This window comes from Danio rerio, chromosome 9, assembly GCF_052040795.2.
Source record: "Danio rerio strain M-AB ecotype USA chromosome 9, GRCz13ab, whole genome shotgun sequence".
NCBI classification, from domain to species: domain Eukaryota; kingdom Metazoa; phylum Chordata; class Actinopteri; order Cypriniformes; family Danionidae; genus Danio; species Danio rerio.
In genome coordinates, this window is record NC_141029.1 from 30,789,570 (window position 1) to 30,813,014 (window position 23,445).

At 34.5% G+C, this 23,445-nt stretch overlaps 2 protein-coding genes across 52 annotated transcripts in view; both read right to left on the reverse strand.

The window, feature by feature from the left end:
• epb41l5 (erythrocyte membrane protein band 4.1 like 5) overlaps nt 1–8,898 on the reverse strand; it is a 68,687-nt gene extending 59,789 nt beyond the window's left edge. For 26 of the 50 annotated variants that reach the window (XR_015498775.1, XR_015498772.1, XR_015498771.1 and 23 more), the window contains exons 1-2: nt 8,695–8,898; nt 7,362–7,566 (exon numbers count right to left, since the gene is read on the reverse strand). Coding sequence is in view for 45 of the 50 variants with exons in the window: in XM_087266158.1 (XP_087122284.1) it covers nt 7,362–7,541 (180 nt within the window). In the remaining 5 variants the exon portion in view is untranslated. 50 annotated transcript variants of the gene reach the window in all.
• Nucleotides 8,899–10,359: 1,461 nt separating this feature from the next.
• Nucleotides 10,360–23,445, reverse strand: part of ptpn4a (protein tyrosine phosphatase non-receptor type 4a) — an 89,336-nt gene continuing 76,250 nt past the window's right edge. Inside the window, exons 17-27 of one of the 2 annotated variants that reach the window (XM_087266145.1) lie at nt 23,300–23,383; nt 23,143–23,199; nt 22,515–22,671; nt 20,172–20,338; nt 18,633–18,723; nt 18,486–18,547; nt 18,233–18,379; nt 18,015–18,143; nt 15,684–15,832; nt 15,444–15,579; nt 10,360–12,395 (exon numbers count right to left, since the gene is read on the reverse strand). In XM_087266145.1, the coding sequence (XP_087122271.1) occupies nt 12,303–12,395; nt 15,444–15,579; nt 15,684–15,832; nt 18,015–18,143; nt 18,233–18,379; nt 18,486–18,547; nt 18,633–18,723; nt 20,172–20,338; nt 22,515–22,671; nt 23,143–23,199; nt 23,300–23,383 (1,272 nt within the window). In that variant the 3' untranslated portion in view covers nt 10,360–12,302. The remainder of the gene's footprint in view (nt 12,396–15,443; nt 15,580–15,683; nt 15,833–18,014; nt 18,144–18,232; nt 18,380–18,485; nt 18,548–18,632; nt 18,724–20,171; nt 20,339–22,514; nt 22,672–23,142; nt 23,200–23,299; nt 23,384–23,445) is intronic. The other variant, NM_001007200.1, reaches the window with a different exon arrangement.

Genomic DNA, 23,445 nt, shown 5'->3' on the forward strand with positions numbered 1-23,445 from the left:
ACCATTAATTGTTTCCTTGCCAAACCTCAAACAGGCCATTGGTAATCTACAGTGACCAGCCCAGAGACACCACTGATGTTTATCAAACCAGAAGAACAAAACTCAGAGGCCACGGTAAACAGCTAACTTATTACAACAAGGAACTGCTAATATATGATGCCAGACATACAAACATGCAATTTCTGGATGCAAGTCTACAATTCAAGTCTCTAAATATGATATGCTTAAACAGACATGTTTTCCTTGCTGTAAAAAAGTATTTCACATAGTTTGCGATATGCAGCAAAAACATACCAAACACTGATTCATTTTATTTAAAGACATTTTTAAAAAAATTGATCAGTTACTTTTTGATTGGTCTAAACTAAAGTAAGTTCAGATTAATTAATTAAGCAATTAAGCACACTGGTGGAATAAATAATTGTAGTAATAATAATTGTGCATTGCATTATAGAATATTCTACCCTCTTACTGTACTTCTACATCTTTCTGCTACACCCCATTATTCATTCATTCATTTTCTTGTCGGCTTAGTCCCTTTATTAATCCGGGGTCGCCACAGCGGAATGAACCGCCAACTTATCCAGCAAGTTTTACGCAGCAGATGCTCTTCCAGCCGCAACCCATCTCTGGGAAACATCCACACACACATTCACACTCTACGGACAATTTAGCCTACCCAATTCACCTGTACCACAAGTCTTTGGACTGTGGGGGGAAACCGGAGCACCAGGAGGAAACCCATGCGAAGGCAGGGAGAACAAGCTAACTCCACTAAACCGAGGTTCGAACCAGCAACCTTCTTGCTGTGAGGCGACAGCACTACCTACCTACTGTGCCACTGCCTCGCCACACCCCATTATACTTTGAGCAAATTATGGGAGTAACTGTTAAATGATCTGTTAAACTGTAAAGCTATCAACTGCCATATAAAGTTGCTAACGCGTTTGCTTTAACAATGTTATAATGATAATCATTAAAACAAACAAGCAGCCTTAACTCCTTAACCATCACAGCAAAATGTTTAAATATGAATAACATGAAGTGGAGATGAGTACGACTTTCAGCAGCATATGTACATGTTAAAAATTACTTTATTATTCATTACTAGGGGTGTAACGATTTATCGTTGTACGATTTATTGCGATGCAAAAATGTCTCGATATGCATTGTGGCGTTATGACGATTTGATTACGATATGACGTCCTTTTTCTCTTATTAGTTGAGCTGTTTGCACGTGAGCTACGTTCCACCTGTTGTCGCACGTGAGTTCAGATTGCAGCAGCAGAAATGTTAGCAGACCAAGATGAGAGGAGCTGAAATAGAGGATGGCCCATCCTCTCAAAATCAGACGTCTGGCAACATTTCGGTACAGTTATTGCTTTAGACTCGTCCGCTTTTTGACACGCATACTGGGTCAAACATCCTAAGTTTTGAAGTCTTCACAGTGATTTACATACTTTGCACAGCGACATGGATACCTCCTAATGGTGTTGAAAGGGTCACATACTGTATTTATAAGGTACAATTCACCCTAAAATATTCTGTCTTCATATAATGATGTATTGGCGGCCGCAAAATCACACATGACATGAGCTGTTACTACAGATGGCGGACTATGATAGACGCGCGCGTATGGCAAGCCGTTTTAGCATTTAAACCTTTGATCTGACTATCCATAAATATATTTAGAGATATCTCTAATTATATTTTGACTAGTCATAATTATAATTCGACTAGTCAAAATATAATTAGAGATATCTTTAAAATGAATTAAAAATGAATTAAATATATTTATGGATAGTCAGAACAAAGGTTTAAATGCTAAAACGGCTTGCCATACGCGCGCGTCTGCTTCTGTGAACAGAACCTGCAGGTTGTGACTAATAAAGTAGTAAACAACATTCAGTTTGTGGAACAGAGTGATCTTTCAGGAGCCCGTGTGGGAAGTATGAACAGCACTTAGCAGTGGAAATGAAACTGAAAACGTACACATTATTTAAACAATCATATCGCATTTTAGAGTTATGATTACGATGAGCATTAACCCTTTTGAGTACAGAGGTACACAAAAATGCACGTCAACATGATACACTTGATAGCGCCGACATCAGCGTTGCCGAAGAAATAGTAAACCTGCCTAAACTGCTGAAAAGAGCCACGACTGTCCTGTGTAATGAAAAGACGGCCACCCTGTCACTCATCATGCCCAACATGAAGACAGCCGTCCATAAAAACCTCTCAGACAGATACACATAAGTTCAGGATTATCTTATAGAACTGTTGATTACCTGGAAATGTGGATTTTTTTGCACACACAAAAAACGCAAGTGACCAAGCAAAGCCTTAAGCTCTTACTGTTAAATTCAATTGAATAGAAAGCTTATTTTTTTTGCACCTTTACTTAAATTGTTCCTTAATTTTGTCTCTGTCATTTCAATAATATTTTTTAAGAAGTTTTTAAATTGTTTTATTTTCCAGAGACAGGCCTGTATAATATATTTTCTAAAAGAAGGTTCAGTTTAACAAGTTAAAACAAAAGAAATACATAAAAAATAGTTTACTTGGTAAAATTTGCATTTCAGTTTAATTTTCAATTTTTATTCCAAATATCGTGATACATATCGAATCGTGAACATTATATCATGATACACATCGTATCGTGAGCTGAGTGTATCGTTACACCCCTATTCATTACAATATAAATGTTGTTTAAAACTTTAAGATCAGTTGGAACACTGATTGAACTAATTTACCTCATTGTGTCACAAATAGTGCATTTCACAGATTTACAAATAGTCCAGTAAAAACAGCTAATAGGGATTAGTTAAAAAAGCTTGCAGTTGTGTAAAAAACAACTGATGCCAGTAAATTTGGAGATTAAAAAAACACAAACAAACACACACAAAAAAGGCAATAACTCTGCCGTGTCTCTTGCCCTTTTCTTATCAATAGAGCAAAATACAAAGGCACAGTTAGTGATCTAAAAAGAGATTGTCACAGGTATTCTTGTTAATACATATGCTACATTAAGGCCTTATATTAGTATTAAATTACTCCCCTAAAGGGTCAAATATAACATACAATTTATTCAGTCACATTGAAAATTGTTTCATATATTTTAGTAAGGTTGAACCAGAGGTGCCTCCCATAATTTCAAGCTTTGAATACTAAAACTGACCATTAAATATATTATATAGCTTTTTTGTTTGTTTGTTTGTTTGTTTGTTTGTTTGTTTTAAAAACAAGTAGCAGTGTTGACAAAGCAGGTAAATTAACATATTCTGGTTTAATTTATGAATATGAAGATTTTTGTATTTATCCGCTTATGATGACCTACTGAAGATCACAACAATACAAAGCAACAAATAAGGAATAATTTGCTATACTCTCTATACAAGACTAGTGACATATACATGTGCCAATTACCAGCATCAAAACAAAACTGGATTAATCTACCACTGTGAATAATAAACCTAAATTAGAAGTTAAGAGGAGAAGGTGCAATGACACAGTGATACATCAAAGCTAACAGACCCACACATTCATGTGGAGGTCAGGAATATTCCTGCCAAAGGCTCAAGCAGCACAGCGTAAACAGAGGCATTAAGAAGCTGAGGCGATCAAGTCATTCACTGTCCGCACAGTGCAACGCTACAAGAGGCATGACGGTATTATGGTTAATCAGTAAACAGAATGACACACATATGGGTCAGATCTCTGAAAACTCAGCTTGAGAGAAGACTGAATTTTTAAAAGTCAAATTTCAAGTAATAATGGAATAACGTCCTGAATAATAGATAAAAACAGCACTTTTTTTTAAATTAAAAATTGGTATAACTGTTTTTTTTTTATATTCACACCCATCATTTCTAACGTCTAGCTAAAGAAGCAAACCAACCAACCGATGGACTTTGAAGAGGGTTTACACTAGGGTTGGGCATCTAAGCTATAATGCCGATCCGATACACATCTCGATACAAAGAATATGATCCGATATATTAGCGATACATTTGTGACATATTGCGATGCAACACAATACGATTCACACCCATATCATGATACAATGCGATAATTCAGCACTAACTAATTAGATCAAGTTTATGAGATTATGTGAAAGAGGATGCTGTGCCATTGAATGAGTTTGATTATTTATTAACAAAGCAAAACCAAGACTTTTTTTTACAAACTGGCTCTTCTCTCAGAGCCAGAGTGTCAGTTTACAGTAGAGGGCCATTTTAGAACATATTACACGTATTATTTAAGTATTTTCAAGATAAACAGAATGTATAAGTGCAATATATATATATATATATATATATATATATATATATATATATATATATATATATATATATATATATATATATATATATATTTGCACTCTTTCAACATAAAGGTTTACCATTGCACAACAAGAATTGTGATATAACTTTTCAACTATGAAAACAAGTTTTACAAAGATATTTTGACACTGAATATTCAAAACTTAAGGTGGTGAACTAGCAGTGTTATACTGCTTTGAAACATCACTGTCACTGTAAACAACAGGCTAATAAAAATATAAATAAATAAAAATTAACAGGAGGAGGTGTTTAAAACCTTCGTTCTCCGTGACACTAGGCTGAATGTCTTTGCAGATGAACAATGCAGCAACATCCGTTATTGGCGTAGAGCGCACAAAACTGTTGCGCATGGAAAAAAACTTGCAATGCTTTTCTCACCACTTTTGGAGCTGGTAGCTACAGTTGAAGCAGTGCACGAAGCCGGGGATGCAGAAACACTGGAAGATGCTTCCACAACAACACCGAGGCGCCGCTTCAAGTGAGATTTCAGATTAGTCGTACTGCCTGTGTATTTTACAGATGCGCGGCACATTTTGCAAATTGCATCTGTCCTGTCAAGTCGTTCATCCTTAAATCCATAATGTTGCCATACTTTAGATTTAGAACTCAGTGGGGAATAAAAAGTTTGTTTTGCTTCTCGCGCTTTCTGAGGGCGCACCACTAGCTTCATCCGCACACCTGATATACTGAGTTGTAGTGTAAGTGTACACATCCGCAAGTCCGTTGCTTAAGGCATACTTTATGTATGTACTTTATGTAATTTATGTGCCAAAAACAGGTAGACAACACTTGTTAATAAATAAAAAATACATTCTATATTAAAAATATAAGTTGTATCTTGGAAAAACCGATGCATCTCGCAAAAACCGATGCATCTCGATTTGCTTCCAAAATTTCATTCATCCTTTGCTGCTCTACCGATGCACTCGCATCGGCAACAACATTCACTGATGTAATACTGATCCCAAAAAATGGGATTTTGGGGGAAATTTAAATGCATCAGTGACAGTGAGGGATTACAACATGTAATGGTCAAAAAATGCTCAACTTGAAACATTCTGTTAATGTTTATGTCATGCAAACGACTCTAATTCTTACAATTTCACACTGTTGATCACAAAAGACAAAGAGACGCTCATTTTATTATGGTTACTACTTAAATTAAAAAATAACAAACAAATGTATTTTTTTATGGATTATACTTTATATAAATTAATGAATAACTGCAATTTATTTGTTTATTTGTTTGACAAGTAACTGTCAGGACACAAGTTATGTTGACAGGCCGATTGAATGTTGTGAGCTTTAACTCTGGAAAGTACATGGCCAAAATTCTTACAATAAAAATCATTAAGACTTCTGCAAAGCTCTATAAAACTAAGATTGCCTAGTGTAAATCTCTGTAGTGTAGTTTTAATTGTGGGAAAAATATTTCATGCATCAATCATGACATTATCATGACATATCATATGATGTATGATGACAATCATGACATATCATCATAACATTCGAAAAAAATAAAAAGTGTATGTACAGCTAATAAAATGAAGCTAATTTAAGCACATTACTTACATTATCAAATATTATGCAAGTTGTTTAGTGCTTTTAATTATTAAAGAGTTTACAGCAAAAAGAAATGCAAATTATGACCAAATCATTTTCAGAATTATGTGAAAAGACCCTTTACTAGACACAAAAGGACAAAACGCTTGTAAAAATGAATTGTGTAGCTTAAGAACTATAAACTTATAACTACTTAAGAACTATAAACTATAAACCCACTGGCAGGAAAAAAAACGGCAAAAAGAAAAGAAAGAATTAAAAACATTGTGTCCTCCCTTCACATGCAAAGATGGTGTTTGTATTAAAGCCATGGCAGCAAAACACAGGCTGTTTAATGGTACAAATTAGGGCTGCACAATATAATTTCAGCATCGATATCGCAATGTGCACATCCACAAGTCACATCGCAGGATCTGCAACGTAAAATCAGGATCACAGTTGAGTAGGAGTTAAAAAAAAAAAACACACACACACGATTGTCGGGTAATTGCAAAGTTTACCCATAAACCCAAAAAGTAAAGTATTGATGGCTGGATACTTTACTTGAAAGCTCAGATGCGATTTTCATAGTTAGCTTTGTTTACAGAGTTTAAAATTTACTGTATCATTATTGTTGACATCTTAAAGTTTGCTTTGTTCAGCGTTCACACTTTACCATTGCACACACATTGTAACATTACAATTATCAAGTTTGAGACTCTCTTTAAACACTTATGTGTTAAAGTTGTGTAATGTAGATAAACTAGTAATGTTGTAAATTAAAGTAGTAATGTTGGTCAATTAAAATAAGGTGGTTATATTAAAAGAAAGTTAATTTAAAAAATCATAATATTCCTAAATGTACTGTAAAAATGCAATAATGATTGATACCAAATGATATGAAACATGATATCGTGATATTTTGTTTGCAGTATTTTCCGGCCCTAGGTGCAGCCCTAGTACAACTTAGACTGAGGTTGTAAAATGGTAAAGAAATAAATAATAATGTACATGTGTTATAGCAAAAACAGGTTTCATTTGAATGTCTGACTCATATGTTTTGATCATGACAGCTTCTTATGATTTCCCAATCTGATCAGTTTAAGTCAAGGTAGTTAAAATTGACAAAGCCTTTTCAAACTGAGCAAGTTACATATGCCAATTAATTACACCTCTAGTCACCACCACTCACTCACTCACTGCATGCTCAGGTTTTCTCCCAGGATTATGTAATAAGAACACAATGGAGAGCATTCTCTCTGCCCTAATAGAGTATCCATGTGACTCGGTAGGCAAGGACAAGTTTCTGTCCGAGCACAGGCTGAAAGCTGATGTCTGGGATTCAGCCTTGAACTTCAGTTGAGATCATCTTTGTGAAACGCATTTAGATTTTTTTCACAATTCAACCACAACAACAACTGACAAGACGCTGAACAAGCAGATTTGGTTATGAAGAAAGTTTATTCAACTCACCGGCAGGTCAACACTGACATCTGTGCCGTCTAACAAAGACACTCGACAGGTGATGATGGACTTGGCATCTCCAGCAGCTGGGATGTGTGTTGTGGCTCGCTGGGCTTCCCTGAGTCGAGCTTTCTCAGCATGTTTGCGGATGGACCGCCTGCCCAGAGTCCGGCGTAGGAAGCTCAACATGTTTAGGAAGATCTGTTAGTCCAGTCTGAAACAAAGATCATATCCATATCCATTTAAATGGATAGTATAACTTAAAGCGAAAGTGATGTTGTCATTTTCTCACCCCTAAACTGTTTAAATTTCTTTTTATGTTAAACAAAAAAGATTTTATTTTGAAGAATGTTTGAAACTGGTTGTCATTGACTTTCATAGCTTTTTCCCTCCACACTACTGTCAATGGCCCAAGTTTAAAAAAAATTCTTCAGAATGAAGGCCTTTGTGTTCAACAGAAAAAAATAAACTCCTAATAGTCTTGAAGAACATTTTCACCTTGAGGTAAACTACTCCTTTAACTAGTTTATTTGTGCTGTCTTGCCATATAGTCATGTCATAATAAAAGCACAGACTGGCACCTTTTTTGAACATTTACCTAAGTTTTTGTTAAACAATTCTAGCTACTATTATGTAAATGACATCTGAAATAAGACAAGAAAAACAAGAAAAAACATCAGTCAAAGTCAAAACATGAATGTCCTCCTAACAACATTTTGGTCCAAATTCTATAAAACAATTTTATGCGGGAAAAATTGTCTAAATCTATAACTATTAATATAGTTTAACAAACTGCAACGTTAATATTTAAGAAAGTTACCTTTATGTTTTCTTTCTGCTTAAATAAGTTAACTTACTATGACGTGTTACTGTACTACGCCTCAGGTAAACATGTAACGTTAGCGTTTCGTTGTGTTTTGTTGCAAATTATTGTTAACAAGTTATATTAATTGAAAATACATCAAATCAATAAACAAAAAACGGCAAATAATCTGAAAACATCGTACAAAAGTCATAACGCTGTTGTCAGGCGTGAACGCGCAAAATCTAAACGGTTTCATTCTTCTCACGATCACGCGCTTACTGACTGAACTCCACTGACACCTGTTAGCTCAAGAATAAACTACGTATAACTTATATTCAATGGCGGAGCAATACATCGGGTAGTTATTTAATGATACGAGGAGCCAGAAATCATAATACAACCACGACCAGAGATAAATCAAATTTTGTCCCGAGATAAAGCGCGTCCACCTCAGTGATGACCGACTCGAGCCGTCCTCGCGCGCACTGTGCGAATCCACTTGTTGATCTTCAGCCCAGAGACAAAAGCGACACTCACTGCAGATTGACGAATATCCCGCCGGTCAAACGCTCCTCAAGCAGCGGCTTTTGTCAGTAAAACACTTTGTGTTTAGAAATCTCCATCTTCTACGCCGCAGCGTGCTTCAGTCGCCGTATTTTTGTTTGAGACGAGTGTAACAGATATTCTCCCTGTCCGAAAGATAGTGGGGTGGCTGTTTTCCCTCAGGAAATGACGTCACGTAAATCCCCAAAAGTGGATTTACATTTAAAGGGCCGGTGCGAGGTGAGAATGGACTGGATGCTTTCAATGCTTACATTAAGTACGTTCTTACAACGAAATGTAAGAAAATAAATAAATAGTGTGTGTTTTTTTTAAACTGTAATCACCCAAGGCGTGTATGTCTGAAAGGCCAAATAAAAAAAGTTACCAAATAAATATCATGAAGAATCCAGTTTGACATCTCAATCCAGTTTCATAGACAGTAAATACAAAATGAGTGACAGAAATCAAAATAAACTTCTGAACGCAATCTTAATGAAATGGTAATGGAGCAATTCCATGCAAATGTCAACCTTGCCATGAAATGAATTAAGTTTTCTAAAATATTGAAACCCTTTCAGTTTTTTATGAAAGCAAGTATTTCACAGTACTTTAGAAATACTCAAAAATGTTTCTGTCAGTGTTTTCGAGCTATTATATTTGATTTATCAAAGTCACACAAGTGCCAATTTCACATGATCCGACACATCCATAACGGAGAGAAGTCATCCATGACACTTTTTTTCCTCATATATGTAAAATATTAAATAAAATCAATCATGTTTTTTCTACAGAGAACCAACTCTTATCCTTTTGATTGTCAGTATCACTTTTGGCTTGTGCAGTTCAATTCACAGAAATTTTATGTTGTATACTGCAAACTTTTTTTGGTCACATCCACAACGCATGTTTATTTTCCTTATTTAAAGAACATGTTTACAGATTGATATTTTTCTGATCTTATAACTCTGTGGTCAGTTGTTCTGGAAAATATAAACAAATTGTTCAATATAATGTTAACATATACTTTTTATGTGAACTGACGTTTTGAGTTTTTACTGCAAATGTCACATTCATAATGCTGGAGTTGCTCAATGGATGACCAAATTAACACACTATGGTATTTATTTGCATTACCAATTCTACCTTCTTTGATGTTGTTAGTGATATAAGAAATTAATCATTCAGAATCATGTCAATTTTATAACTAAGTATTATAACATTTAAATATTGAATGTAGGTATTGATTAGTCTCAAAAGCTTAAACCAGTTTGAAAATGTTTACTTAAAATCAACAAACCCTAAAACTAAAATATAATTTGCAGGCATTTCAAAATGAAAAAAACTTTTAACAGCAAATGGTTGTTGTATGTATATTTAAAACATGTCAAATAATAAAAAAGCAAGTGTAAATCTAAACTCAAGACTCAACTAAACAAATAAACAAACTTTCTAGTTACAACATAGCTCAGTCAGGTAAAGGTGTGCAGCATATATTTTTTTCCAACAGCACCACCAACTGGTAACTGAAGACGTCAAACTGCTGTATCCTCACAAAAGATCGTGTCAAGATCTTGAAGGAAGTAATTAAATCACTCAATGTAACCATGCACACAAATCTCAACACATCCTTACACAAACCAACCCATATCACACAACTTATTTTTATTTAAAAGAGTTTCTTTTTAATATACAACCTTGTATGTACACTATAATATTTTCATAAAAATGGACAAGTGGCACAAACTTGACCTTCCTGTTATTTTCAGCAAATAAAACGTTAACACCAGTCTACAGTTGTACATCTTTTGTTGAAAAAGTGCTGTCTTTCCCACAAGGTAGAGGGCCTGTATTTTCTCCCAAATTGCATGTTGTAATCCTGTATTGAATGTCTTTTGGTGTAACCTGTAACATGTTGAGCATAGAAACACATTATTTGGTCCTAAAACCAAGGTTCTCCAGCAAGTGTGATCACAACAAAAATGACAAATGACTGACTGTAAAAATAGATAGTACCTTAGAAAAACTACATGTATGGACAAATTCAGCTCTGCATGTAACTAGAGATAACCTGTTAAACCGGACAATGCATCACACATTTCATTCGAGAGCGTTATGATTAAAATGTCTTAAAACAGCAACATCTTATCACGAGAAACCAATGTTATTTTGTCAAAATAGATGCAAATGCTGGATTCAATGGATTCTAAACATGTGATCGAAAAACTAGGGCTCAATTAAATAAATGAAATATAATCAGATGAATGAACCAGATGTGTTAAACCAGGCCATTATTTAAAAAAAAAACACACACATACAGACGGCAGAAACATACAGTAATAACACATACTGGACACACTCTCCACGTGCTAATGTTAGGGGGATATTCTGCAATGCGCAGTCTGCTGTAAGAAACAAACAGGTCAACCATGAACTCCAACACACTAATGCTTTTGCCACACTGAGGTGTGTAACATTCATTTAAAACAACACAAGAAGCAGTTCTAATTTGCAACATATAAACATTACATCACCTACAGAGGACATTAACACCCTTTAACTCATTTTAAAGGCTCGCAGAGTTCATTTTTAGGGGAACGTCTGCATTTGGACTGATCTAATATCTGTTTTTGAAACAATTATATTCCATATTTAAATTTAATGTCGAGTTTGTGGCTTTGAATTTATATTTTACACACAGTTTCTTACATTTTATAAGCAAATGGGAGGAATATTTCCAGTAATTAAAATTCAATGTCAGTCTTTTTCTCACTCAAAGCTATTGTTTGGCTTTAAAAAAGTGTAGTAAGGTATGTTGCTATTAAGTTGCAGGCTTTCACTGAATGCAAATGAGCAGAATTAACATTTTTCAAAACATCTCCTTTTATGTTCAATCGACAAAAGAACATCATATGGGTTTGGACAGACATACAGATGAGTAAATAAATCACAATACTTTCATTTTTAGATGAATCCTTTAAGAGACTGAACTGATATTTTGCATTGAATCTGTTATGCAAAGCGCTTCAGTCTCTGTTGATAGCACTGAAGTTTGACAGCAATATAAATAAAACAGTTGAAAGAAAACAAACCAAACAAAATCATCATGAAACACCAGTTTGATGGGTAAGTAGTTACGCTGAAGGAGCAGGGCTCAAAAATTAAAACTAAATAAATACTCTTAATAAAAAAACACAAATGTTCATCTGCAGCACAGGCCAGGGTGTGAATCATTTCATGGGTGGTGTTTGTCTCAAATAATAGGTGACCACATATAAAAACACTCATTCATTCACGGGCCTGCCCTTACACACTTACATATGGCACCAGCAATCTACTATATTCATTTTTATTAACATGTATTTGTCAAAACCCTGAACACTCCAGTCCCGACAAGTACCTATTTCACCATTTTGTTCTGTCCGTTCTTCCTCCTCTCATTGAAGCCTGGCATAAAGTCCCTTTGCCGGCCTAAAGTGCAGCAGTGCTTGGTTTATGTCCTGTGTTCCTGGCTTCTGACTCTTGTCCATCACTCCGTCACAGAGGAGGACAAGGTCCTGTCAGTGAATTTCAGCATGATTTTGGAGGGGAAAGCTGGCAGGGCATTAGTTGGATTCGTACAGAATGGACTTGAGCGGTTTGACCAGGCCCTCCTCGTAAACTTTCAGTATGGCCTCGCACACAAACTTGAACTGGCTCTGAGGAGGCAGAAGAACACAAGTAGATGTTAGACGTGTCAGTCAGTCAGTCAAGGAAGAATGGCCGAGTGTGATGGCAGAGGGTCAAACCATCATTGACTGGGTTTTGACACACGCATACATAGTGCTCAGCATAATTGAGTACACCTCATTTTGAAAATGAATATTTGTATCCATTTCTCAGTGAATATATTGGTGCATATCAACAAAACAGATTTATAAAACAGATTTATTTATTAAAATAATCTTTAGTCACCAAACATATTTAGAAATTGAAAGATAATACAATTAAATTCAAGCAAGATATTGCAAAAAAAAAAAAAAAACTACAAAATTTCAACATGTTCTTGGTTCTCTTGATTTGTATTTTATATGTTTCTATAACATATAATTTGGGTGTACCAGTTTTTGGACTGTTATCTTAAGTTATTTTGTTAGATAAGCTCCAGATTTGTCTTCAGTACTGACTAATCTAATGTATATGCACAAACATAATATTGTATAGCTTCCTATTAAAAATATGAATTTAAAAGAGAGATTTGTGAGGGGTGCACTTATATATGCTGAGCACTACAACCACTTTTTCCAAAGCTATTTGGGTTTCCTTTATCTGTTGAACACAAAAAAAAAGATGCATTGAAGAACGTTTAGTGAAAACGAGCCATTGCCTAGTATTATTTTCATGCTAAAAGTTTAGAACAACTTTGTGTGAGTAAATGGTGGGGAATTTAGAATTTTTTGGGTGAATTATCAATTTAAGAAACAGACATCAGCTGGGATCCCATCACCCTGTTTTAATAACCGTTTTGAAGTAGCGTGTAACAACATTGAAAGATTGAAATGTGAAATTCAAATAAAAATCCCTTAACTGACACAAATGTTTTGGTGGATCCAGAAACAGCTTTGCTAAAGAAACTTTGACATAGTTAAAAATTACATGACCAATCAGCTGTTTCTGCCTTGTTTACTATTGTTTACTTGGTTGTCAAAACTGCAGCTAGTCAGTCACAACTTGATTGAAACGCACATAATTTGCTTTTTTTAGTTTGCTTTTTCTTCACATTATAATGGAAACCCAGATAATAAGATGTAGACAGAAATAAATAAATTTCAAAAACATTGTTTATGCCTCTGCTTCAAAAGAAGTCAAAAAATGATCACATAGCAAGTGAAGCTAGAGATGAAAACAGCAGAAAATTCGATTCAAATAATTCAGTTCAAAAGTATATTAATTTAAATAAAGTTGACACTTACATTTTACATGCTTTCTATATTGAATAACATCCAGTCTTAGATCCATATTAATAAAAAGATAATTTTGCCATTTAAATTAACCATTTTCTGTTTTAATATATTGTATAACAACAGTTTTCAATTAACAATAATATTATGGAACCATTATCAATGTTTCTTCAAAATATCTTATTTCATGTTCCACGAACGAAAGTAGCTGAAACATTTCTGAAACAACATTAGAGTAATTATTTATTTAATAATTATTTTATTTTTTATTTGGTAATTTTTTTATTCTTGTAATTTGTAAATCTTTTATATTTTCAGTAGCCATTTGGGAATCTTTCTAGTTTGCTAATTCGGTGCTCAAGAAACATGTATTATCATTATTATCATTAATATTATTATCATTTTCATCATCATCATTATTATTATGCCTAAAACAGGTTGTGCTGTTTAATATTTAATTTGTATGACAAAAAACATATTTTTTATAATAATGTAAATGGCTTTATCATCACATTTGATCATTATAATGCATTCTTGTTAAATAAAAGCCAATAAACCATACCTCCCCCAAACTTTGTAATGATGTATGAGCAATAAAAATAGTGCAACTCGACAACACCACTAATGAAAAAGTACAGAAATGGCACGTAGTACACAAGTGTCTTCACTAAGCATCAGTCTTTTCTCCTTCTTGCCGTCTAATTAGTGTGGTTTCATGGTCAGCAGCCTTTGGGCAAGACAGGCCTCATTAAAGAGAGCAGATCATGATGAAATCACAGCTGCACCATTGTCTCAAGCTCTGGGAGTCTCGGCATTGACAAAACCTGCTGCTACAGCAACTCTAATTCACATTTTACATGCGGAAACATCACAGCATGCAGCTGAATGCCAAATCTGACTCAAAATGTCCCATCAAAACCATTTCTGTGTTGTTTATTTATTACATTATCTGCATTTAACATTTTCCATCAACATATGGAAAGACAAAATATTTTTTTCAGCCTACTGGAAAGAAAATACACTGTTAAGTGTTTCTTTCTCTGTCAAACTTTTATTATGAATTTTAATTTCAACTCATATGTTTAAAGGACATTTTTTGAAATTAGTAATTGTATATTCTCCTGCACAGAACCATAAATCTCAACTTAAGCAGCACTTGCATACTGTACACAAAAGTTAACAGATTAAATCTGTTCTAAATGTTTTATAGAGGGATATTTTCCAACACAATATGCCTTTTTATAAAAGAAAAGAAAAGCTAAACTAACTTAAACTCAATGCATAGATGTTGTGACAAGTCCAAGTGCTTCTTTTACCCTCATGTAAAGCCACTCTGGATAAACATATGCTAAATAATATATATAATAATAATAATAATAATAACAATAATAATAATAATAATAATAATAATATATATATATATATATATATATATATATATATATATATATATATATATATATTTATTTATATATATATTATATTTAATATATATATTTAATATATATATATTTTTAATTATTTTAATGTTGATTTCATCCAAAGATCTAATTTCTATACTAAAAAGATATGCATATTATGGCTTATTTGGCTTGTGAAAATACTTTATTTGCACATTTAAGCATAACATTTGACACATTTTTTTGCTATTCGTAATGTGATGAGTCAGCTGGGAAAGTATGATGATAATTACAGTCATTATAGTTAATGTTTGTATCCCTTTCACCTGCAGTGTCTTTATATTTATATATTAATAAACTCTCAAGGACAGGGGTTTGACAGACACAGAGGCTTCTCGGGACTTACAGGCGTCTGAATCATCATGGCCCTCTGATCCCGCATGGTTCTCACTATTTCTAATGGAAACACCGGCTGACTGCACTCCATCAGACACATGGCTGTCTCCATTGTGATGAGAACTCCGGTCCGACCAATCCCAGCACTGGGACACAACAGAGGGGAGCAGGAAATGGTACAACAAGACTTGATTAGACTGTAATTCACTCCAGATAATTACAATAAGAAATTAATAGATATGTGGATTACCTGCAGTGGACCACCACAGGCTCATCCTTCCCTGCTCGTTTATTCCGGACCAGAGCCACAAAATCCAGGAAGTCTGTTGAATCGTCTGGTACACCGTGGTCAGGCCAAGCCAGATACTGGATTTGGGTCAGTTCTCTGCTCTCTCCACTCTAACAGCACACAACAGAGCAGCAAGTACAAAAATACCCCTGTTAGACTCACTGTAAAAAGTGCTGGGTTTCACACAATTCCTTCATGCTGCTTCTACACCAATCAATTAAGTTAGCTTAACTGTTTATTCAAGAGAATTGTACATTAAATTTTAAATAAGGAGTTTGAACAACCAGCAAAAATCCTTTTTTGAGTGCTGGAATGAGGACAAATGTTAAATATTGTAGACTAAATGTTGTCCAATGCAAGTAAACTTAATGATATTGTACACCTAAACATCTTTAATTAACTATTTTAACTTCACTTCCATACAAAACAACGGTAGTCAACATTTGAAAATGATCAAAAATATCATCAAAGTTGTCCTAAAATTAATCAACATCTGTCTTTTTCACAATTTTGATCAACTTCAAATGTAAACTACTGTATTTATTCTTGGGAACAAATGTATTTTAAACAAACATTTTTATTCTATTATCATTTACTCACCCTCATGTTCTTATAAACCCTGACAAAAGTTGAAAAAGCAAATCAAAATCCCTGACAAAATCTTCAGAATAAAACATTAAGTAAAATCTGACATATTTCTGTCCCTCCACTGAAAAACACATCAGAACCCAAATGACACAACCGCTCCACAATGCAACTCTCTGTTTTGATTGGCCTTTTAATCACATATAACACTTGATCATTCCAATTTACAGAATTCAATTTTGGTCACAGAATCGTAAGCATGGTTGCCTGATGAGCAAGAAGCAATGAGGATCCTTTTTACATGTAGTGCAGTACGTCTGAGTTTCGGCATGAAGCAATGAGGTTAGCTGTGACTTATTGATTAATATTATTATTTTTTTTTCTATCTCATAGGCTGCATTTACACTGCAGATGTTGATGGTCAGTTCTAATTTTGTGACTGTATCCGATTTGTTTTTTGCTGACCAGCTTACATAATCTTTTAAAAGTGACTCGCATCCGATTGTCTGTAATTACACAGCACATGGCAAAGGCCATGGAAATGACCAGGAAAAAAAGAGCGGGTGCTGACTGATAACCGATAATAAAAGTGTGCGCTTTTCTCCATTCCTGTTTTTGATGTGTTTGCAGGGTTTCATTTTTTCAATTCCTTTTGACAAGTTGTTTTACTTTAGTTTATGACAGAAAAAAATATCTTCTTTTAATTTAGGCCTTTTTAAAACTAGTAGGCATCTTAATGTAATGTCCATGGTGTGATTTATGCATGTGACGTATGCCAGTTTTATAATAGTTTATATTGGTTACGTTGCAGATATTATTCTCTCTCTCTCTCTCTCATTAACATTGATAAATACTTGTGCTACAAAACAATAAAAAAGCTTTTTTACTCGTCGTATATGGGTATAAGGTTTGGGACTCTCCTGAAGTCTGTTCTGAAAAGAAGGCGTCAGACTTGATGTCATTCGCAACAGTTTTGAAATGATACACGACTCGCATTGTCAGGTTAAAATCCGATCTATCTGCTTACACTGCAGACAGAGGAATGGATCCAATTCAAATAGAATAAATTTCCACATATGAACAAGGCCTGAATCTGATTTAAGTCAATCGGAATCCATGCGATTTCTTCCTGCTTGCATGTACAAGGGCCATACCCCATCTGTGCCACATGACAGAAAAAAAATCTGTATTGAGTCACTTTAACCATGCAGTGTAAATGCAGCTATTAGAAATATTTTGGAAGTGTTTTTTTGATATACTTTTAGTGGAAAGAAAGAAATAATTCTGAAGATGAACAAATATCTAATTGATTTGGATTGACATGAGGTCGAGTAAACAACAGCAGTATTACTACTGGCCAAAAGAGAGCATGCTATTTCACGCAAGAGCCAGTCCTATTTCTACGGTCACTTCTGTGGCTTGGTCAAGCCCCATCAGTGCATTCTTATGGCAAACACCCAGGGGTTTTGGGGCTGCAAAATATCTTGGTCCAACTAGGGCTTAAAAAGTGGTCATGAACAAAGAAGTTTAGCAATGTAGAGGCATGTTGTTCTTACGTTTTTCTTTAAAGGTAGAGAGTGTTTTGAAGTAGCACTGGTCCAACAGTGGAAGTGTACAGTAGCCTATTTTGTAGCCTCACAACCTGAAGTGCTAGGAAATTAGCACAACCCGTCTCTAATAAAATGACTAAGTCTGTGATAAGCTCACCTCAATGTGAGTAAGTGTTATTTCCCGAACCAAGAAAGCAGAGTTTCCCTCTTCAGTCTGGCAGGAAATCTGAAAGCCGCCGTATGTAGCGCTACCTGAGGGGTTCGGCCAGTACTGATGGCACTTGACCTGCAGTAAAAAGTAAATGAGTTATGAAAGCTCGAAAAGCAAACAACAAGACCATCACATAATCCTCAAAGGTCAAAAGGCATACATACACGTCCTCGCTCAACCTGAGTAGTAAGCATGACTACCATAGAAGAGCCCTGCTCCCACGTCATCTGCCAAAAATCAGAGCACGTGTTGGGCAGAGGCCCCTGGCAGGCGATATAGCGGTTTATGAGACTGCAGGCAGGGATTTCCATCTGTGAACATGACAGAACACATTATGAAAGGCTATTTATCACAGCGCATCTTTCCTGGGGTACTTGAGATTTTAGTGAGATAATAGAATAATTATGAGTCACTCACGTTGATGTAATTTGCATTGATGTAGTCTTCTGTGCCTTTCAGAATGACTCGAGTTGCATCATCTGACAGAAAAACAACAAAACAGACTCATGTTTTATCAATGACACTTGTTATTAGTACAAAGGAAAGGAGTGCAGGTATACTCACAAGGTGAGATGTCTCTGTAGCGGTTTTTGGAAATATTCTGAGGTAATTTGGCACATGACATTGTCATTCCAGGCCTTTTACGATACAATTGCTTTTAAAAGAAAAGAAAAAAAGTAATGTTAAATAATAGACTAAATCTTTAAGTCTGACCTTTCGTATCATTTCAGAAATGTCACACATTAAACATTTCCCTCACAAATCGTGATATATTTTTGAACAGTGTGCAAACTCGCTTTACCTGCACATCAGCGGCAAGCAAGAGTAAAATGACAGCGGTGAGGTGCACCAAAAAAAACACAAACTGTGCAAATACTGCAAAAAGACGTTTACTTGCACTACCAGAACACAAATATGATGCATTAAACCATCAGCACAGTGAAAAACTACTGTCACAGACTTCTATACGCAAAAAAAAAACTCTTAATAAGCTTGCTCTGACGAGTGCTACAGAGATCATACAGTGCATCAGTGTTTTCATAGTGAAAGTGTGAAGATGTTTTTTAGACTGAAAGAAAAAGCTATTCTGATACAAGACCAGATATTAGAATATTTTTACCTTCTACTTTTCAAATTAGTTTATGCATATTTTAATTAGTTGCTTATTGTTACTGAATATTTAAAAATGTTAAAGATGATCTCTTCTTAGGTGTCTCACACCTTCATAATCATGTTCAGCTCCTGTCTCTACCCTACTATATAATAGGTAATTTTATAATCAGTATTTTTATGCCTGTTGCCAGTCCCCAATTTATTTATGGCAGAAAATGTACTATTTTGCAAAAAATGTGCAGCATTTAAGAAAAAACTGAAAGGGCTCTTCACCTTAAATTTGTTTCAAATAATATTGTTTAAAAAATTGTGACTAAATTGTAAATTGTGAGAATAATATCATGAATCGTATCGAATCGTGAGTCAGGTGAATTGTTACATCCCTATTAATTATCAATATAAAATAATAATAATAATAATAATACATAGTAATACAAATATAAGCATGATTTAGCGTACCAAAATGTAAAACCTTTTCAAAAATTGGACTTTTCAACCTAAGCACAGGTGTTTTGCAAAAGACCTGATTGCACCACTCAAAGGGACTAAGCCGAAAAGAAAATGAATGAATGAATAATCTATGGCATTTATGCATTTTCAGCACACACCATGTTTGTGCAGTCTAGAACCTTTATCTAAAATAATGCAAGTGTTGATTGACTGTAACTCCACACATATACCAACAGATATTAGGGCTGCTTGATGAAAGGCAGGAAGTAATAGGAAATTAATTTGATATGACTGCACCATGAATAACCCTGATTGCTGTGAATTTCAGAGCATGCCGTAAAAGAACCATTTAGATGACAATTGGATATGAGCTGCATTTTTTTTGACAACAGAGAACAGAAGTCAAATTATTATGCAGCTCACTGTTGGTAATCAGAGTAGAATCTTTTGATTTTGATTGAAAAGATGCTTGAATGTTTTTGCTGCTGGTACAAAGCATGAGCTTCATTAATATTCAAAAGACTGATTTGGTTTACTCACATCAAACTGGGCCAGTATAGTACCGCTGTTGAGACCCTCCTTTAAATACAGCATTGAGTCTCTCCAGGCGTCCTGGTCGAGGTGAGATGGGTCTGTAGGAGATTTTTCAGGGATATACTGGAAATCTGGCTCTGTCTCCAGCTTTTCCTCAACAACATCATAGATTGCTACATAGGGAGAGACAGTTATTATGAAAGTTATTGTAAACTCTACAAGGACAAGTGATCATTTTCCCCCAACAAATGCCAGAAAAAGTATATAAATGCAATCAAAATAATTATATTTGTCATTTAAATGTAAAATATATGTTCGTAGTTTAAGGTTTATTATCAAGTTATTATTAAATCTAAAATGGGTCATGAAATGAAAAATCTAAATTCCAAATAAAACCATTCTGGTTTCAGGTTTTTGTGCAATAATGTGAGGCTAACCCATGCCAAACTCAAACATTAAGTCAAAAAGTCCAAAAGTTATTAAAAAAAAAAATGCAGTTGATGTTCTCTTTAATACGTTACTATAACTGTATTACTTTTGACAGTAGCTAATACTGTAATCCATAACTTTTTAAAACATAATAACTCCATTATTGTTACAATATAATGCGTTTGTCCGTTATTTGGTAAGTTAATTAATTTTGTCTACAGTCTAGCCCACATCTTTTTGTTTACAGCGGCATCACATTGTGGGATTTGTGGATGCCAACCAACCACAGCAGAGAAGACACGTCATATATGAGGCACGAAACTGGACAAAAGTCAAGTGAAAGCAGAGACCGAATGATTGCAAGGTACACAGATTGTGCAAGCGAGAGACCGAGAGACTATTAAAGTTAAATTAAGTTTAATCAGGTCAAATTAAAAAGTTATATCAATATTATTAATTACTATTATATTAAGTTATATTAATTACTATTACTAACATAAATGAAAATGAATAAGCACACATTTGTTATCTGTATAACAAAATTGTTTAGTTTAGTAGACACAGTGACGCATTTATATTGTTATATTTCAGAACATGTTATTTAAATTTATAGTGTTGTATTACAGAGAAAATGCTGTAATTTATTTTTTATTGTTTTAATATTTTTATAGCTGTTATACACCAGCAGATTTTGCACTTTGAATATACACCGCTTACTTTCCGTAAGTTGCTGACATACAACGTTTAATTTGTGGTAAGTTTGAAAATTGCTCATAGATTTGATTTTTGAGCAGCTGTTATGTTTTTATTTTGTTTAAAATGCATAAAATCGATGGTTGCCAATAATAAAAGTTTTGGTGCTGAGTTTCACCAAATTGATTCTGAATGATAATTTAGATTGCTTTCATTTATTTATTTCATAAAGGTTTTGTGTTTGTTGTATATTGTTGCTAGTTTTCATACTCACGCTGTGAAATAACATGTTTAGGGTTAATACAGACTTTTTGGTGCTGAAGCAACTTTAGTTTTGGCTTTTTTGTTTCTGAATATATTACTCAGTTGCTGCTGGTCTGACTTAAATGAGTGTTTAAAAATTACTTTTTGTTAAAGTCTGTATTGTGTTTGTTGTGAGAATGCAAATTAGTTAAAATTGTGAAGTTGATCAACAGTGTAATGTCCATGCAGCACTGAAGTGACATTATAGGGCATTAATGGGGGTATAAAAAATTACTTTTAACAGTAATTAATTACTTGAGTTAATTAATTAATTGAGTTACTTTTTAAATGAAGTAACTAGTAACTGTAACTAGTTACTGTTTTTCAGTAGCTAGCACAACGCTGCTTGAAATTAAGGAGACACATTTTGTTTACACAAAAATAGCTTATCACTGATATTTACATAATCATAATGGTGTCTGTGATAAACAACTTAGAGTAAAAAATCCAAAATGTTAGGGTTCAGAATTATTTACACTCTACTCATTCATTAATTCTCAAAAACTCAAGTGTTTTATTCAGCATGGATGCATCAAAAGGTCTGTAGAATGTATAGAACTGCTACTCTATAAAAATGTATACATTTTTATAAAATTTTAACTTCACAATAATATTACTTTAACATATTAATACAAATGTTTCAATATTACTAACAGCTATAATATTAACAAGTCATAACAATTTGAATTATATTTATAATTAATCATAATAATAAATTGCTATCAAAGAAATAAATAACATTTTAAAACAAATTCAAATTTCAATTGCAATTAGATTTCACAAAATTACTGTTCTAACCGGATTCAAATCAAACAAATGCAGCCACAGAGAGCATAAGAGACCTCTTCCAAAATCCTCCCACCCTAGACTTCTGTAGTCATTATTCAAAGGCAGCAGCAGTGTGTTAATGAGGCCGGGGCTCACCATTGGGCCGCACCAGCAGAATGAGCTCCCCCGAGTGGCTTTCACAGCTGGCCTTGATGAACATGACCACCTGATCATGTGAATGCTCTGCAATTTCCCGACCGTTGATCAGCACAACCTGATCGCCCTCGTTCAGTCGGGGGACACACAAATCAGCCTACAGAAGAAACACACATGATTGGACCCAAGTTCTGTTATTATTTTTTCATCTCATCATTTACACACAGAGACAGAGACAGATACACAGACAGAGACACAGACAGAGACACAGACAGAGACACAGACAGAGACACAGACAGAGACACACACACACACACAGAGACAGAAAGACAGACAGAGAGAGAGAGAGAGAGAGAGAGAGAGAGAGAGAGAGAGAGAGAGAGAGAGAGAGAGAGAGAGCGAGAGAGAGAGAGCGAGAGAGAGAGGGGGGGGGGGATTCTATGGCCAATTTTGAATGAAAGTAAAATAGATCAATGCATAAAAACTGACAAACAGGACAGTTCACTTCTAATCCTATAGGGGTCGCTCCTCAATATGTCATTTCTTATCACCTCCTGCTTTAATCCCAGCTGCCCTATAAAGGGTATTATAGCAGTATTTATGGCAATAAACAGTTTATTAGACATACCGATGTTCCAGGCGCTACTCGAGACACAATAATTGGCATCTTTTGATCAGATCCACCCTAAAGTGAAAACAAAGAAGAGGGAGAGGTTTCAAAGGCAATGGGAAGTTTAAATATCAAACAATCATTCAGAGAAAATGACAGGAGTAGGTCATTTTACCTTCACATTAAACCCAAATCTCCCGTTCTCATCCGGCTTCATCTTGATCAGGACAAGATTGTCATGAGGAACGACTCCATTGGGCTAATGTGAAAATAAATAGAAATTATTTCAGTTCTTCCATTTCAGTTTTAAATCAATTTAAC